The 19,148-nt window shown below is 40.1% G+C and overlaps 1 protein-coding gene and 1 pseudogene across 9 annotated transcripts in view; both read right to left on the bottom strand.

The window, feature by feature from the left end:
- Nucleotides 1-1,237: 1,237 nt before the first annotated feature.
- The window catches only part of LOC137623299 (activating transcription factor 7-interacting protein 1-like), a 290,333-nt gene continuing 272,422 nt past the window's right edge, over nucleotides 1,238-19,148 (bottom strand). For 6 of the 9 annotated variants that reach the window (XM_068354088.1, XM_068354095.1, XM_068354097.1 and 3 more), the window contains 7 exons: nucleotides 15,852-16,098; nucleotides 12,030-12,127; nucleotides 3,481-3,546; nucleotides 2,445-2,591; nucleotides 2,211-2,316; nucleotides 1,887-2,053; nucleotides 1,238-1,735 (listed from right to left, as the gene is read on the bottom strand). In XM_068354088.1, the coding sequence (XP_068210189.1) occupies nucleotides 1,631-1,735; nucleotides 1,887-2,053; nucleotides 2,211-2,316; nucleotides 2,445-2,591; nucleotides 3,481-3,546; nucleotides 12,030-12,127; nucleotides 15,852-16,098 (936 nt within the window). In that variant the 3' untranslated portion in view covers nucleotides 1,238-1,630. The remainder of the gene's footprint in view (nucleotides 1,736-1,886; nucleotides 2,054-2,210; nucleotides 2,317-2,444; nucleotides 2,592-3,480; nucleotides 3,547-12,029; nucleotides 12,128-15,851; nucleotides 16,099-19,148) is intronic. The other 3 variants (XM_068354092.1, XM_068354091.1, XM_068354089.1) reach the window with 3 other exon arrangements.
- LOC137623300 (uncharacterized) lies at nucleotides 5,185-10,728 on the bottom strand (annotated as a pseudogene).

Raw genomic sequence — 19,148 nt, forward strand, 5'->3', positions numbered from 1 at the left:
AGACCCTTTCTTCCATATAGCAAAACATTGCCTCGTCCTTTGGGGCTGCACTCAGTGGGAGTGAGTTAAACAATCAAACCATGACATCTATTCCCTTTGATACTAGTTAAGGGGAAGGGTTATCTTTGTCCCTACTGTCTGGAGATACCAGTCATCGATTGAGAATCATCACTGTCTTCCAGGAGGAGGAGCCTTAACTTGCCATGCAAATTGTAACAAGAAACAAAAAGGTTTTCTTAGAACCAACTGATTTCACTTGTCAGCTAATGCATAAGTCATCTTCAGAGACAGGTCTGTGTCTGTGTCTGTCTCTAAGGCGAAACCCCCCAACCTATGAGGAAACAAAGCAGTAAACCCCTCCACATGGCCAAGGAACTGCAACCAAAATCCAAAGGACGCATTTGAAATGGTGCTCATCAGAATTAGCGGTGCCCAGGCCTTTAACCTCCTTAGCAAACATCTCCCACAACAAAAGCATGGTCTACAACTCGCATTATGTACATACCTGCAGGAAATCCCCCTTATAAGCAAATAAAGAGAAGGTAATTCAGGTGTTTGACATGAATCTACCCTAGGCCTTGCCTTACCTACAAGAGCACATCTGCTTGATAAAAGGCCTTCACTTTTAAATCCCAAAGCAAATCCACTCAATTCAGGGAAATATTCCAACATTCATGCAGGGTTAGGAGGGTAACTGAGTATGTGTATATTCAATGCAGCTTGAAGACATGGCCGTTATCAAATTGGGAAATTGGGAGGGAAATATAATCTCTTCAGCCATTTGGAAAGCATTAAACAACTAATGTTTAATTACCTCAACAACTGTTTCAGCTTTCTAGACATTAATCCTATTTAATAGGACTAATTCATGTAGGTACAAATACAATTTGACTCATAAATACTTCTAGACTACAGAAATATTTAACATAATCAGGAACATTACCAAAGGGTTTCAAGTTTACAGTATAGTTGCTTACATAATAAAAATATGTTTATACAACTTAGACGAAAATGTACACCTTTTATTTTGGTGTAGGAATGAAAATAATGCTTATAAACCTTAGAATTAAAGAAAGTCCAAAAGGAAATAAAAACTTGTCAATGGCTAACATTTATTTCCTTGAAGCTTCTTTAATAGCACACCCACGCACACAATCATTCATCCATCTCATATACACTAAAATATAAGGTCAAATAAATTAAGAATTATAAAATCCTTAGGGAGAAAAAAATATGGTCATTGGCTAACATTTATTTCCTTGAAGCTTCCTTAATAGCACACCCACACACACACACTCAAGCGTTCATCCATTCATACATCCAATATGCAATAAAAAAACTCTTTAAACTTTTGATAAATATAAGGTCAAATAAATTAAGACCTTATGTTAAATTACATATCACTATATACATTTGTACAGCTAAATGTCTGATGACAATGTTGTGAAAATGAACTTCGTTCTTCCTCTCAAAATAAAATAAGCTTGTGACATTGCAGACATATACAATGGTCACAATCACTTAGGTAGATTGAATTTGCATAATATTATTTGTTACAATGAAAATCCCTTTCCAGGGATAGGTCGATGGGGTGAGATGCTATAAACAAATAGAAAAAAGAATAATAAAATTATTTTTTCTCTAATCTGATACTTCTAGGTTCTGAAAATGGGCCCAGTCGGCTCTTGATATCTACAGCTCGAACTGCAAAGTGATAGACATGTCCTGGCATGAACTGCAAAGAAAAAAAAAATTGATTAAAACACTTTTCAACAATCGGTCCAGTTTAAGTAAAATCCAATTCACATAAGGTAATCTGAACCAATAAAATTGTTAAACAGGTCAACAACCTGAAAATACCATATTAGTTCATTGAAACACATTACCTGGGTTAGCGTACAAGCCATTGGCAACTCTAAGGCCTTCACACTTCCAACTTTCTTCCATAAGCTAGGATTGGGGGGAGAATTTCCTTCTTGGTAAGCATATAGTTGGTAACTTGCAATAGTTTCATGGTCTTCGGTTTTTAACATCGTCCAAGACAAGACAATACCTGTTAGGGGAAGAAAAAAAAAAGGAAGTGCAACTAGTTGAAGTTTTTACATACAGGAGAACAATCCGTTCTTGGTTTCAATTCAAATGGGAGAATTAAATTTCAACTGATGAAAAAATAGTTATGCATGGCACTAATAATTGTTTTTTATACTTACTGTTTTCTTTATGTGAAAGTTTTAACGTTGGCTGAGGTGGTAATTTTTTTGTAAGCCCAGCAACTTGTTGGGCCAGCGTTCTTGGAAGTGGTGCAGGGTGACGATTCTGCAAAAACCAAGTAGAATGAATAATATGGTTCATTTTTAATTTGCACACAGCTTAAAATCTGTAGGAAAATACTGATGTATAAAAACTTTAGCAATAAAATTTACCAAGTTAAGGAAGCAACTTACAACTGTGGGTCCCACTGAGGAACCTGTTGTAGTTGTGGCAGAGACCGGTCTGAAAGATGTGCCTGTAACACGCGGTGTATTTAAAGACCCAATGCGTGCCTGTGCTACAACAGGATTACCAACACTATTGACACTTTGTACTCCCGACTGAAAAGGAAAATGGAGAATTAGCTTACACTACATAGGAAAGTACTGAATATTAACGAGACCTGAACTCAATATAATTACTAAGATATTTGAAAATTTATTTAACTAACTTATGGGAATACTAAGTCATTCAGGTAAATAAATAGATACTATGTTAGAAAGGTGCTTACAAGACTCAGCGACCTTGGGTAAATATGCAAGACTTTTTAGCAGTAAAAAAACAAAATTCATTGAAAAAAACTAATTTGAAATATGAAATATCAAGGCAACATAAATTTCCTAAATTGTAAGCCAGATGATGTCAGTCACCCTAAATTCCACCACGGCATGTGTGCAGTGCATTGCTTTGCAAACTTGGGTTAAGTTAGGTTACTGTTTTACATGTCCCTGATAGTAAATTTTGACTAGGCTATGTCCTTTCAATGTACAGTATTGCATTTGAAATCTCTTACAGAAGGGACCACCAACAGTAAAGTCTTATTTATTTGAATATCATCAGGAATTAAGATATCTTAGTTTTCAATCCATTTGTGATCATCTTTCAGTGTGTAGAAATTTGCCCGCTAAATTAATGAGAAAAAAAATATTTCCAGCTAGTTTGTAAGCACAAAAAAAAAATCATTACTATATAAAGTAATGCATTATGGCAAGTGCTAATCTACACATCTCCGAACATTGTTCATTTGAAAATTTACATACTATACAAGAACTCATAGAGAAAGAACTACACACAACTCATTCAAAACAATGGTAATACCTGCACAGCTGAACAATTTAAGTCAATATTCATCGAGAACTTATAATGCATATAAACTTGATAGTTTTTTTTTTTATTATTATTTTTATTTTGCAGGAATTACCGATATTAAACTTAACCAAAAGTACTAACCACTTGACTAACCACAAGAGCTGTACCAGCAGAGGCATTTGGGAGGAGGACAACGCCTGCAGTTTGCTGAAATATAAAAAAAAAAAATATTTTTAGACTGATGGCATTTTGATATAAAAACATCTAAAAGCAATAACCATTACTTAACCTTAAATCTGACAGAGCAGGTCAAAATTTTTCAAATTCAAATCAGCCAGTCATGACCCCATTTTAAACCATTACATGCTTTTTCATATTTACACGTTCAGAAAGAGCATACAGTCTACAGTCATCCCCCTTCTTCAAAGATTCACTTTGTTGCAGAATTACAATACCAAATTTTGTAGCGATCGTCAAAATTTGTCAAATTTTGCCAAAAATAAAATAAATTAAAAATTCACAATTTTGATTATAATAAAACTATTATCTGCCCCAACAAATTAAAAAATATATATAACTAGGTTAAAACTCCTCGTAGTAAATATCACAAAGAAAGCATGGTTGAACAAGAGCATGATGGAAAATGCTGAAGGTTTTTGACAGCGCGCTGAGACTGCACATATCGTCTGTCACTTATGCAAGATCAAACACCCCACGCCATGGATTGACAGATGAGATAGTACCAATAAAGTCATGGTAATCTGTATCTTGGTCACGATTGACCCACAAAGGGCAGCATCTTCCCTTGTGTTCCACTTCCCGATTTTCAAAGTCATAGAACAATTGGGTTACCAGTATAATGCTCGATGTGACAGATGGTGCAAGATATAGGAAAATTTGAAACGATTAACTTTTATTATAACAAATTTTGTGAAGCAACAAAGATTTCATTTTTTAGAGAGAGTGAGTTTTAAATGTGCTAAAAAAAATATGATAGGTTATAACATATTGGTGCTTATGTATTATTAACAGTATAGATGTTTTGAATAAGTTAAGAAATGGTGTAAACAATACTTTGTTACTGTATTGGTACACGCATATTTTTGAGAGCGGCAGCTAGAGATCAGCTGGTCTGATCACAGCCAAAAGTAAAACAACAACAAAAAATTTAGTAATACTCGATTTTTAAAATACCCAAAATTTAAAACTAGAGTAAATGTTATTCTTAAAGCACAACTAACTATTTAATTAGTAGCAATTTTCAAGAATGAAATGATTTTTACTAAAAAATAGCAGATTGCTGATGAAATCGGATGCTGTATTTTAAGCTACAGTTTCATATTTAATTGACTCTTTTTAAGAAAACCAATTTAGAGAGAGAGAATCAGTTGTTATAATCCAGGGCTGTGTCTGTTACTTGTGCCACCTGAAGGAAGGAAATGATCACCAAAACTAACATTAGTCATGTCAATTTAATTCTTAAACTCAGGTTGCTATATGTGAACTAACTCAACCTGTGTCGCTCCGTGAAATAGTAACCGAGAATTGGCCCCATAAGCTTGGAAATGCACATATAGTCAAGAAAATTAAATGAAATTAGAATAATTTTAATTAAGAGTGTTTCATAGTAAACCTTAATTTTACCTATCTCTTATATTACAATGCTTAAGAGTTCCAAAACTATTGGTAAAATTAGAGAAAAAAAAATCCAATAATAGATAACATAAGATGTCTAAACATAATATAATTAACTTTAGTAACATATATACATCATAAGAATGGGTTAATATGCAATCCTGATGAAGGTCAAGGTTAAGGCAGGGACATTAAGCAAGGCAAGTAGGAGAGAAAGTACTAAAAGGAAATAATATTTTATGAAGATTAGACCCCATTATAATGGTTCTGTTATATCAGGAGGAACCACATTCCCTGCTGCCCCAGTTGCAAAATTTAGGGCTTCCAAGGATTTTAGGTAGTGGCGTTTGAATACTGCTGGTGATTTCCAGCCCATATATCTTTTTAATTCTTCAAAATTCATGTGATGAAAATAATTGACTGTTGTGGCTACTGCTCAGATATCATGGGCATGTGGGACTGATTCCAGGTTGGTTTGTTTAATAAAATAAAGAATCTGTTGTCTAATTCATTTCAGGAAAGTGGTTCCACCATTCTCTCTAATAAACAAAGAGCCTGAAGACTTTTTAGAAGTTCTATTCAAATAGGCTTTCAGAGTGTTAACTGGACACAGAGATAGATCCCGTGGAAGTGGGACAATCTTCCACGGGGAGCATCTATTCTGTGGATCCTCATTCTTTGCTAAGAATTTTCTGTCTGGAAGGATTAATATTTCACCAGAAGAAAGGAAGTCAATATGATTTGGTTCTCTAGATAATGCTGAGAGTTCAGATATTCTGGCTCCTGAGGCTAAACTTATTAAGAATAATGTCTTCTTAAGAAGCATTATACATGTGCACGAGTCATTATCAGTGTCAGAAGCTAGTTTAAGGACATAATTTAAAAACCAGGAAACTGTGTGAGGATGAGTTACTGGTTTTAGTCTAGCACAGGCTTTCGGAATGGACGAAAAATACGAATCTGTAAGATTAATATTAAACCCAAACTGAAATATTTTCTTTAAAGCAGATTTAATTGTTGTTATTGTTTTAGCGGCTAGGGCTTTTTCAAACAAAGTTCTGGAAAAAGTAACTGCCAGATTCGTAGTCATTGTCCGAACCTCTGAGTCTTTCAGAAATTTGGCTAGCTTTCTTACAGCAGAATCATATTGCTGAAGAGTAGATTCTCTTTTGTCTGACTTTAGGAACAATGTGTTTAGAGGATCAATCTCAGCATCTTTTTGTGCTGCAAATTTCATAGAGTCCATATAATTAGGGCTAACACACACTGAGTTTGTACTATCTGTGTTAACTTTGGGTTGGGAATCCTCCGGGGTCGGAGTCACAGTTCCACCAAGAGAGGAAACCAGTTGCTATTGGGCCAATTGGGGGCTACCAGGCCAATCCGTCCTTTGAAAGTCCTGAGCTTGTCCAGGACTTTCCTTAGCATGTTTATAGGTGGAAACAGGTAAATCCTCCGCCAGTTGTTCCAATTTATGGACATCGCGTCTGTGGCGTAGGCCAGAGGGTCCAGGTTGGGGGCTACATAACATTGTAGCTTGTGGTTGGATTCTGTGGCAAATAGATCTACTTGGAGATCCGGAACTTGTTGGCAGATCCAATTGAATGACTTTTTGTCTAAGGAAGATTCTGACTCCAGCGGCGTTGTCCTTGATAGTGCATCCGCGACCACATTTCTCCAGGTGAACAGCTGACAGGTACCAATGGTTCTTTGTTGCCATTGAAAAGATTGCTATCATCACATGATTTATGTGACTTTATTTGGAACCTCCCCTGTTTATGCAGTGGACTATCACTTCGTTGTCTAGTATTAGTCTGATATGTTTACAGGGAAAGTCTTTTTAGAGTCAAGAACACTGCCATGGCTTCTAGGATATTGATGTATAGTTGACGGAATGAAACTGACCACAGATCTTGGACCTTTTTGTATTGGGAGTAGCCTCCCTAACCACTTAGGGAGGCATCTGTATGAATTACTAATGCCAGCAGTGGGAATTGTAAAGGTACTGATTTTGCTAGGTTTTTGACTTTCGTCCAAGGTTGAAGTCTTTTCCTTAGTGTTGGTGGAATCCGAAAAATTTTGTCTCGATTTTTCCTGTTTGCATTGGACCGCCAAACTCGATTGATGTCTTTCAGTTTGGCTTTCAGTAATGTGTCTGTTACTGAGGCAAACTGGAGTGAGCCTAGGATTCTTTCTTGGTTTCTCCAGGACATTAGTTTGTCCTTGAGAAAACTTTTTGTTTTCCTTGCTATCTCTTTCCTCTTCTTTGATGGAATTAACAGCTTGTGTTTGGTCAGGTTCCATAGTAAACATAACCACTGGAAGCATGTTGCCAGAGTAAGACGGGACTTTTTGAAATTTATTTGGAATCCTAAGTATTCCAGAAATTTTATTACTTTGTCCGTCGCCTTGTGGCATTCCTCGACGCTGTTGGCCCAGATAAGCCAATCGTCTAAGTAGGCCACTAACTGTATTCCTCGAGTTCTCAGCTCTTGGACTACTGTCTCCACCAACTTCGTGAATATCCTGGGCGCTATATTGAGTCCAAATGGCATCACTTTGAAGGTATACAGTAAGCCAGTTTGCCTAGCTTGAATCCTAGGAAAGGACGAAAATCCCTTGCTATCAGAACATGATAATAAGTGTCTGTAAGATCTATAGAGGTGGTGACGGCCCCACGGGGAAGTAAGGTCCGCACCTGCGAAACGGTCAGCACATGGAACTTGTCGCATTGAATATATGTATTCAAATGGGACAGATCTAGGATTACTCTTCGTTTGTCCGAGTCTTTCTTTGGAACACTGAACAAGCATCCTTGAAATTTTAAGCATTTTACCTCTTTTATTGCTTTCTTCAGAAGGGGATCTTTGGTGTAAAATGTTAGATCTGCCGTTGGGATCTGATAAAAACTGGTTGGAGGAGGGGGCCCTTTTATCCAACTCCACCCCAGACCTTTCATTATTATACTGTATGCCCATTTGCTGAAAATCCAACGGCTCCGGAAGAGGTACAGCCTTCCTCCTACCGGGGGAGTCTCACCGGTTTGCAGAAGGTCTGCTTCCACAGCTCCCACGGAATCCTCTACCTCTCCCGGAAACTCTTCCGCTGCCTCTATGCCGGAAGGCTTCCCTAGCTCTACTACCTCTCGCATGCCTTTTGTATCCGTGAAACACTCCCTGCGTTTCAAAGGAAGGGTTATACGCCGGAGATGCAGTAAACGAAGTAGTGGCTATTGGTTGTTGAGGTGGCTGGCTTACCCACATATATTGTTGTTGGGGCTGAGTCTTTGAGATGGAAGGCTGGCTCATCTGGGATACTGGCATTGCCTGTACCACAGCTTGAGTTTGTGGACCTTGGAAGGACTGGAACTTCCTTGGTCTTTTCCTGCCTCTAGATTGAGTTCTGGTGGGCTCGTATTTTCTTTAAGGAATTAGACCCCACCGGACTCTGGGGCTTTGGTTAACTCTAGCTGCTTCCCCGAGGACTCTATTTACCACGTCCTCCGGGAATAAGTCCGCTACTCAGATTGGGGCCTTAATTTGTTAGGCTCGTGCCTAATGGAGGCCTCAGCTAGGATGTGTTTCCGGCAATTGCATCGGGCCACTGCAAAGTCATATGCATAACACTGGAGGATGTGAAGCAAAGACTGTTAAGATCTTAAATAGTGGTTCCTCGGCGTAGACTAATGAAATCATCTCCGCCATCGTAGCTGAGTTGACAGATCTACTCAGCCTAGTTCCTGCTTTGTACTCTGTTTTAATCAGAGAGTATGAAAGTCTGTGCTGGCACAGTCCAGATTCAATTTCCCTGCTGTGAAAGTAGCTGGTGCGTCAACCCAGTATTCTTGGTCTCCCGGGAACAACAGTAAACTTGAGTCAGTTTCTTTCAGTTGCGGCATGGGCTTGTCTTCCATAGCCGCCTGTAAGGTAAGATCTCTTACCTTTGTGGTGCATGGTGTTGGGGTTTGCCCTTCCACCACGAACATAATGTACGTTCTTTTATGGGGCGTCAATTTTGTATTGATGCATTCCTACTCATTTAAAGTCCGGACCCAGGCGGACTGAGCTTACTCTTTTGAATAGATAACAGTTTCCTTGGGAACCTTATCTACCCTTACTAGCGCTTCCTCTGTCAAACACGCGTATCCAGGGAAGGGAAATTGTAATCCTGCTGGGTAGAATTCAAAGTCTTCTACCGGACAGGTACCACATCCTTCTTTGGTTAACATGGCCTCTGAGAACGATGCATGAAGAGCCAATCGCCACAGGTTATTCTTAATGAATGCTGGGAGCTTTGACGCATCCGGAACCACAAACTGCTGTTGTTGTGGTAGTCCAGATCGCAAGAGATTCTCCAAGAGATTTTCTTGATTTTGCAATCTCTAGGCCAAATTGTCCACAGACTGCAGGCGATCAGCAATTGGTCCGATCTGGGACTGGACTATGCTACCCATCCTCTCCATGAGTTGGCTCGAGAAGGCTACCAGATCCAATGCAAGATCCAACATCTTCCCCTTTGAGCTCCTTGCTCTCGACCCCTGATGTGGGGGAGTAGCCACTGCCGAGTCCGTCATTAGCTTAGAAACTGATGATGGTCTGGTTGAGAGTGGTTTGGGCAGCTTAGAAGGCTTGCTCGCTTTGGGTAGGGCCTTCTTCATATGCTTTACTTTAGGGACCACTGAGCATGGCTTGTCCCCAGCCATGACCTTCCCAGTGAACCCCTGGAAAGAAGTGAGAGAAGAGGAGTTAGACTGCGCCGGACTAAGAATTGGAATCTTAGACCGGGCGCCACCTGCCTCACTTACCTCCCTACCTTGTCCGGCGGAGTAGACGACCATCGGTTCAACATCCAGGTTAATCGCCGCTACGTCTTCCAACACAGCTTCCCCTAGTCCCTCCAGATCTTCAGGGAGAACTTGCGTCTCTTCTCTGATCCTGGAGATGATTGGAGCCGCTACTTCCGTCGCAACTGCCGCCCACATCTTAGCATTCGGGTAAAGAAGGGGGCACTTATCCTCTGCCAGGATATACGGCTTCTTGGCCTCCACGTTGCGGCCAAAGCCACCGACCCAGATCTTGAAGGTCGCCAGGGAAGAGCTCTTGATGGCTTGGCTAGTCTGAGAGACATTCCCGTTAGAACTTAACCTAAAGAAATCTGAATTTTAGAGACACCAATACTGGTGCCGGAATACCTGGTTGGAAGTATGAATTCCTACCGTTGTAATTCCGGCCCGATAAGAATATAAATTAAAGCTCCGTCTGTAACCTTCTTCCCGGATCAACCATTCCGTTAATATCCTTTTACATAAGGGATCAACCTACGGGATCAGAACAGGGTAAATATTTACCCGAATCCGATCAAAGAATCATAGCTACTATCTTATCGATACAATTCTCAAGTTTATCCCAGCCCTCACGGGGCGGAAGGATAGCGAAGATGGAATTCTGGGGATAGGAGGATACGAGGTAAGTAGCAAGGTGCATACCCAGTCCGGCGCGTCTGGTGGCCATCCATGACTCTCAGAGTGTGTGAGCTATACCTCACTCTTAGCTGTCCCCCCTCTCTCCCCTAGAGTGTATGACTCAAGCCTACTTCCCGGGGTTAAGGTGTGGTGAGTAAGTACTCCACCAAGGTGGGTACAGGGGGAGGGAGACAGCCAAGAAGAGTGGCTCGCTCATTGTCAGGTGGTCACTGTGACTGATCAGGTGGGACAACCCTCCAGGACACAGTAGATCCACCCGATCAAGGCAGTAGGCCTATGGCCTTCTGTCCAATACATACAGATTAAATAATAATAATTTATATAAAGGGATTTCGACAAAGGAAAAATCTATTTCTGGGTGAGGGATCTGTGTCGCCCAGTGAAATGCTCCTTATAGCACCATTTTTAAGGTATAAATACTGCTATATATACCAGAGAAAAAAGTTGCATGGAATGCCAGGAATAAACCCAACTCGCTCACCCTTATAGGGTGTCGGTATAGTAACTGGGGCGTGTTAAAACCACTATCAGAGGTCCCTTACCAATTAGTCTTCTCCTTCCTCAACATCCCCCGTTACTATGAGGTGCCCACGCGCCTCCCATCATTCCTTTCTTAGCACCATGATATCCACACGCGTTCTATGTTCGTAAGCCTTTTTTTACTGTGTTGTGAAGATGTTTGTCCTTTTGGAGAATCCTACTCCCAAGTTAAGTATTGCAATTATCTGTTTTGATAATTCGAGGTAGCGACACACGTAACATTAAAAATATTGTAAATTTTAGTCTCAGTATTGTATGATGCCTTATCCTCGGCAGCCATTTTGGTATCGCTACCTCCGAGAGCTTCATGCTTATTTAAGATTTTTAATTAGTTCCTCATACTAATTGTTATCTTGTTTATTTAGCTCTAGACATCTCATACGGTGATTAATAATAAAATTATAAGTTCTAAAGTAAAGTAGGCTATAACGACATAATGTGAGTAAAAAGGAATGGGGAAAAGGAGGTAGGGAGAGGAACATGGCGTGATACGAGCATATAGCCTAACCCTCCAAAATCGGGTACAATGCCAACCTGGTCAGGTAATACAATTGACTTAAGGATATCATCCTATAAAGTTTTAATCGTGTCCCAACTCCCTAATATATATGAGAGAGAGAGAGAGAGAGAGAGAGAGAGAGAGAGAGAGAGAGAGAGAGAAAGAGAGAGAGAAAGAGAGAGAGAGAGAGAGAGAGAGAGAGAGAGAGAGAGAGAGAGAGAGAGAGAGAGAGAGAGAGAGAGTGTGTGTCTTAGGTCAAGGAATGCACAAAAAAAATAAATAAATAAATAAAAACCACCTAAAATTTGAAGGGATGACCTGGTTATGTCATCTTTCAAGTCATTTATTACAATTTTAAACATTTATTGATATCTACCCAGACAAAACAAACATTACCAATGAAAAATAGAAGTAAAATAATTTGTACTACCTACTTTGTTTTACTATAAAGGCTTGTATACCTACTTTTATATCTATTCTCTCTAGTGTAAGGAAAAAGTATATGCACTTATTCACATATGTTATTTTACTTACTGGAATGGCAACTAGTTGTGTAGAGCCTGTAACTGGGACTTTCACAAGTGTTCCAGGAGCAGGCAATGTTGAATGACCTGTGATGATATTTTGCTGACCTGGAACAGGAAAAACAGCAATGATAGTGGGCATACAATGTATGGATGACAACCTCAAGAGAAAGGGAGGAAAATTACTAATCACTACCATCTATATTTGTCCTTGATTATCACCAATAAATACTGGGTCAAAATGTTTCCAAAGACATAATAGAATACTAAAAATGTAATTATTATGTTATTAGGCAACATAAATGTACAATTCTTAATGTGAAAATTTTTTACTTGTATTATGTATTGTGGCTGCGGGGGCATAAAAACAATCAGAATAGTGCCAACGTATCCCTGCGTGTCGTAAGAGGCGACTAAAATGGACGGGCCGAGGGGGCTGGGAACCCAACCCCCTTTCCCGTATCATAATCCTGTGAGACATCAAAGAGGTGGAGCTGGGGGGAGAGTGACTGCTCCCCACACTCTAGTTTTGGGGTGTTTGAATGTGCGTGGATGTAGTACGATAGAGTAAAAGATGTGAGATTGGAAGTATATTTAGGAATAGAAGGATCGATACATTGGCTTTGTGTGAGACAAATATAAAAGGGAAAGGTGAAGTGATGTTTGGTGAAATGTCTGGTAGTGTCTGGGATTGAAAGGGAAAGAGCAAGAGGAGGTGTGGCTTTATTGATGAGTGAATGGATGATAGGTAAAGTAGTGGAATGGAAGGAGATATCATCTAGGTTAATGTGGGTAAGGGTTAGGTTGGGTAGGGAATGTTGGGCTTTTGTCAGTGCATATGGGCAAGGTTGTGAGAAAAGTGAAGAAGAGCGGAATGACTTCTGGAATGAATTATCTAGGTGTAGAAGGACTGGGTAGGTGGAATTATGTAGTTGTCATGGATGACTTAAATGCTACAGTGGGTGCCAGAGAGGTAGAAGGTGTCATTGGGAAGTATGGCGTACCAGGTGAAAATGAGAGTGGTGAGAGACTGGTAGATGTGTGTGTTGAGCAAGAGATGGTGATAAGTTCTAGCTTTTTCAAAAAGAAAGATAAAAACAAGTATACATGGGTAAGAGTGGCAAATGGAAGAGTGGTAGAAAGGGCATTAATGGATTATGTGTTGATAACTAAAAGAATGTTTGGAAGATTGAAAGACGTGCACGTGTTTAGGGGTATGGCTAACGGTATGTCTAATCATTTTTTTGGTTGAAGGAAAATTAGTTGTAGCAAAAGAGGGGGGGAATAGAGTAGGTGGATGTAAAAGGGAGCTAGTGACGGTTGAAGAGCTAATAAAACCGGGGGTAAAAGGTAAATATCAAGAAAGGTTGAAAATGGCATATGACAAAGTGAAAGTGAGATACTGGTAATTTAGAGGAGTGGAAGTTAGTAAAAGAAAATTTTGTTGGAATAAAAGTGATGTGTGTGGCAAGAAGTTTGTTGGAGGCAGCATGAGGAAGGGCAGTGAATGGTAAAATGAAGGAATGAAAGTAAAAGTGGAAGAGAAAAATAGGCCTTTTGAAGAATGGCAGCAGAGTAATAGTGTAGAGAAGTATGAAATATATAGAGAAAAATGTGGAGGCAAAGAGGGGAGCTGATCTGAGGTGGGTCAGGGATTGGGTCATTCATATTAAGAGAATAAGTAGTAGTTTTGGAAAGAAGTGAAGAGAGTAAGGAAGTAAGGAAGGCTGGTTCAAGAATTGAAGAGACAGTGAAAGATGGAAATGGAAGGTTGTTAAAAGGAGAAGAGGCAAGGAAAAGGTGGGAGGAGTACTTTGAAAGTTTACTGAATGTTGAGGATAATAGGGAGGCAGATATAATTGCTGTTGCAGATGTTGAGGTGCCGGTGATGGGAGATGAGAATGAGAGAGATTACAAGAGAGGAAGTGAGGAGAGCACTAGATGAAACAAGAGTAGGAAAAGCATCTGGTATGGATGGTGTGAAAGCTGAGATGTTGAAGGAAGGGGGTGTGACTGTACTTGAATGGTTAGTGAGATTGTTTAATGTGTGTTTTGTGTTGTCAATGGTACCAGTAGATTGGGTTTGTGCGTATATTGTACCACTATATAAAGGTAAGGGAGATGTGCATGAGTGCTGTAATTCAAGGGGTATTAGTTTGTCGAGTGTAGTTGGAAAAGTGTATGGTAGAGTACTGATTAATAGGACTAAGGATAAAACAGAGAATGCAATCTTAGAAGTACAGGGTGGTTTTAGAAGTGGTAGGGGTTGTATGAATCAAATTTTTACAGTTAGGCAGATATGCGAGAATTATTTAGCAAAAGGTAAGGAGGTGTATGTTGCGTTTATGGATCTGGAGAAAGCGTATGATAGTTGATAGGGAAGCAATGTGGAATGTGATGAGGTTATATGGAGTTGGTGGAAGGTTGTTGCAAGTAGTGAAAAGTTTCTATAAAGGTAGCAAAGCATGTGTTAGGATAGGAAATGAAGTAAGCGATTGGTTTCCAGTGAGAGTGGGGCCGAGACAAGGATGTGTGATGTCGCCGTGGTTGTTTAACTTGTATGTTGATGGAGTGGTGAGAGAGATGAATGCTCAAGTGCTTGGACGAGGATTGAAACTGGTAGATGAGAATGACCATGAATGGGAGGTAAATCAGTTTTTGTTTGCGGATGATACTGTGCTGGTTGCAGACGAGGAAGAGAAGCTTGGCTGATTAGTGACAGAATTTGGAAGGGTGTGTGAAAGAAGGAAGTTGAGAGTTAATGTGAGTAAACGTAAGGTTACGAGATGTACGAGAAGGGAGGGTGGTGCGAGGTTGAATGTCATGTTGAATGGAGAGTTACTTGAGGAGGTGGATCAGTTTAACTACTTGGGGTCTGTTGTTGCAGCAAATGGTGGAGTGGAAGCAGATGTACGTCAGAGAGTGAATGAAGGATACAGAGTGTTGGAGGCAGTTAAGGGAGTAGTAAAAAATAGCAGGTTGGGTATGAATGTAGAGAGTTCTGTATGAGAAAGTGATTGTACCAACTGAGATGTATGGATCAGAGTTGTAGGGAATGAAAGTGACTGAGAGAGATACTGAATGTGTTTGAGATGAAATGTCTAAGGAGTATGGCTGGTGTATCTCGAGTAGATAGGGCTAGGAACGAAGTAGTGAGGGTGAGGATGGGTTTAAGAAATGAGTTAGCAGCTAGAGTGGATATGAATGTGTTGAGGTGGTTTGGCCATGTTGAGAGAATGGAAAATGGCTGTCTGCTAAAGGTGATGAATGCAAGAGTTGATGGGAGAAGTACGAAAGGAAAGCCCAGGTTTGGTTGGATGGATGGAGTGAAGGAAGCTTTGGATGATAGGATAGATGTGAGAGGGGCTAGAGAGCATGCTAGAAATAGGAATGAATGGCGAGCGATTGTGACACAGTTCCAGTAGGCTCTACTGCTTCCTCCGGTGGCTTGGAAGACCGCGGAGGTAGCAGCAGTAGGGGACTCAGCATTTTGAAGCTTCATCTGTGGTGGATAACGGGAGAACCAGCCGAAATCGGTCGAGTCCCTTGTCAAGCTGGGAGGAACGTAGAGAGGAGAGGTTCCCTTTTCTGTTTCATTTGTTTGATGTCGGCTACCCCCAAAAATTGGGGGAAGTGCCTTGGTATATGTATGTATGTATTGTATATAGTCTGTACTTATGCATTGATAAATATTTTATGAAATCTTTATATATAGATTTTATAATCTATTAAAACAAGTATTTAATTTGAAAATTACTTAAACAGATTTTAAATAAAATGCAAAAAAAAATATTCACATTAAGAAGCTTCAGAAAATTTTATGAAGGTTTACCTGCAACTGCTGGTCTTGGTATCGCTTGCATCATACCAGGACTTGACTGCGTCATCATCAGCATCTGCCCAGTAGGCCGAACTGCACCAATAGGGTTGGCTTGCTGCGAAATAGGTCCCATAGGAACATTTGTATGACTCAATGGAACACCACTCACTGGTTGTGGACGACCACCAGGCTGTGAGGCAGATATCATACCCCCTATAACACTACTACCAGCCTTATTTGGACTTTGTGTAGGTAACATCTGAAGGTCAAAAATTTACAAAATATATAGACATATTTCAAATACTAAACTTTCATACCTCATGCGGTATGGTACAAAAAAAAATAAAAACATGCAGTGAAATAAAGAAAATGATAGGGTATACACTGTAATGGTCTTGCTTTTCTAACAAAACAGAAAAACCAATTCATTACCAAAAATAAATGCATCTACTGTATATCCTTTTCTAGACTTGAAATTGGTTCTCTATGCTCTTCTGGCCTGTATTTTGACCTTGTCAATTATAGTGGGTGGGTCAAGTGCAAAAAAAAGGGGGTTTACTTCAAGCCCTGACAAAAATGCCCCCTTTGGCATGGAAGTACCTTAGGGCCATAGGTTACTTTTATTAAGACAAGTTAAATCACACTTCGTTTATGAAAAAAAAAAAAAAAAAAAACTCCAGATACGAAAGTTTCTCTATAAGAGAAACTCATTTTCTTAAAATAAGATTTTTTTGCCTCTTCACAAAAAAATTACTCAGGATACGAAACTCAATTTGCCCAGCAGCCATAAATTTTAAAATTCCCACAAACTTTATACTGTACTCGCCACTATAGTCGTGCTCTCCCATTGGTTATCTCCCTACCCTGATGCGAGTTACCACCATTAGATCTTGCTCACCTATTGGTCCGCATCATTCACCTGCCATTGCCCCTCGACAATTTTGCGTCGGTATTCGCCATCGTTTAAATTAACCCAGCCACTGAGGGGGGCAAGCCAGCCTCAACTTTGTGCCCGTCCCAAGACTGGGTAAATGGGGAGGGTTGGTGGCAGGAAAGGCATCCGGCCAAGAAAAATTAGCCAAAACTAATATGGCCAGTGGAGATTGCGAGATTAACCGGTGATGAAGTGTGGGACAGAAGTAGATGGAGAAAACTGGCCAGAAACATCGACCCCACATAAAAGTGGGAAAAGATGCAGACAAAGAGGATTCGCCATCGTTTAGATTAAATTTGTGTTGGCGATATTAATTTCATACTTATCCCTTTAAAGTTCACCCTAGGTTTTATGGGAAACTTAAAAATCCTTTTAGTATGTTATTATATTGGTAAATACAAGATCTTTTAACTAGTGTATTTTTTAAAAAAAATTCAAATTAGCAAAATAATTGCATGCAATGAAGTATCCCATATGGGTACCTTGGGCGAGTTTAGGCGGACCATGCTGCATGTCATCCCATATGGGATCTTTTGGACCATAACGGTAAACTTTTATACTAAAGTTGATTCGCCCACAAATCATATGGTTATTATTGATGAACCACTTTTTTTGTTGTTCCAATGTATAACAAACACAGATGGCTTTACAATTTAATTAATATAAGAAATACAATACAAAAATAGTAAAAAATACAAAATATAATAAAACTTACTCATATTTGTAAAATTGGAACATACACACACACACTTACAAACCTTATGAAAGGAAGCAAAGCAATTCCTACTTTCAGTGAGGCACAGGGCCACCTTGCACTCCTTGCGCATCCATCGGGATCTGTGGATGTGGCCTGCAATAGAACAGTGCTTGCAGGTCTGCCTCATAGTGACATGTAGTGGCATTTTGGAGTGTCTCTACACTTGGCAAAACTGCCAGTTGGGCCCTTTTTGGCAAAGAGAAATCTCTGGTGCCAAGAGAATTCTTGGTGACTTTGAAGGTTGATAGCTTAAAGCTTCTAAGCCAATTGGAGATATCCAGACAGAAATCCTTGAGGGGCTTTGGGTTAGCATTCAAAGCCAAGAAATCCCTCTTATACAAAATCCAAGTGTTGCAGATGATCAAATCAAGGAGGTAAGCAAAGAGCCTCATGTAGTACCTCTTTGCTTTGAAGGGGGTCTTGTAGAGGTGTGTCAACATGTCACTTTTGTCAATACCAGCCATGCGGTTGTTGTACATCTGGATGACAGATGGGCTTGGAATGGGAACCTTCTCCTTGAGTACCCTGTCGTACCGCTCCACGGTACCCATGGGCTCGACACCAACATCAGTGGACAAGATTGTCACAACGCTGTTGTCCTTCCATCTTGCAACAAAGATGCCATCAGAAGAGACATAGTCCAATGTGCCCCTTTGTGTCTATTTCTGGTTCATCTCCTTCACAGACTTCAGGGGAGGATGACCAACACTGTTTTCCCTGGCAGTGCCAACATACCGGCATCCATACTGCAATCTCAGGTACTTGGCTAACCCTATGCTGGTAAAGTAGTTGTCTGCATACACTGCTGAGCCTAAAATCTCTAAATCATCACTATTATTTCTAGAAATAATGTTAAGAATATTCACAAATGTCTAAAACAACCAATGAAAAAAAAATGTTAGCCTTATTACATTCGCTGGTTTAACCGTTACGGTCCAAAAGGTCCTACGTGGGACGAGCGTGTTGCGTCTAAACTCGACCAAAGTATCCCGCATGGGATCTATACTTTTTTCATTAGTTTGACACTTCAATGACACTTAAGCACTTCAAATCCACGTCAAAAGACAAGCATATCACTAGGCTTCACTATCTCACAGTCACTGTATATTTACCATGATTACAAAGGTTGGGGAAGGGGTGAATCCATGGAGGTAGATGTGACAGGTCTTGACGCTTTTCCAACCAGAGCATGATTGAGGTGTCTTTCGAACGCCCTACAATCTTGTTGAGAGGGGCAGGCGGCTTGTGATTGGCTGATTTGAAGAGCAGAAGAATGTACCTATGAGTTGCCAACGAGTCAATTTCATACAAGCATAGACTTGTTCACCACGAATACCACATTATAGTTTTTGTGCTGCTTTATTAACCCGTATTTCTATAGCCATGGGTCACAAGAGGATGCTTTCTATGGAGACGAAGCTGACGATAATCAAGAACTACGAGGGTGGCATGCAGTTGAGTTTTACTGCTAAGGAGTATGATTGATTGATTGATTTGGAGTTTTCTGGCATCCTGACATCCAAGGTCATTGACGCCGATAAGGAGTATGGCCAAAGATGTCGCAGGAGAAAGGACATTGCAGCAGGTACCCCAGAGTTCAAGGCTTCACACAGGTGGT

This window comes from Palaemon carinicauda, chromosome 30, assembly GCF_036898095.1.
Source record: "Palaemon carinicauda isolate YSFRI2023 chromosome 30, ASM3689809v2, whole genome shotgun sequence".
NCBI lineage: Eukaryota > Metazoa > Arthropoda > Malacostraca > Decapoda > Palaemonidae > Palaemon > Palaemon carinicauda.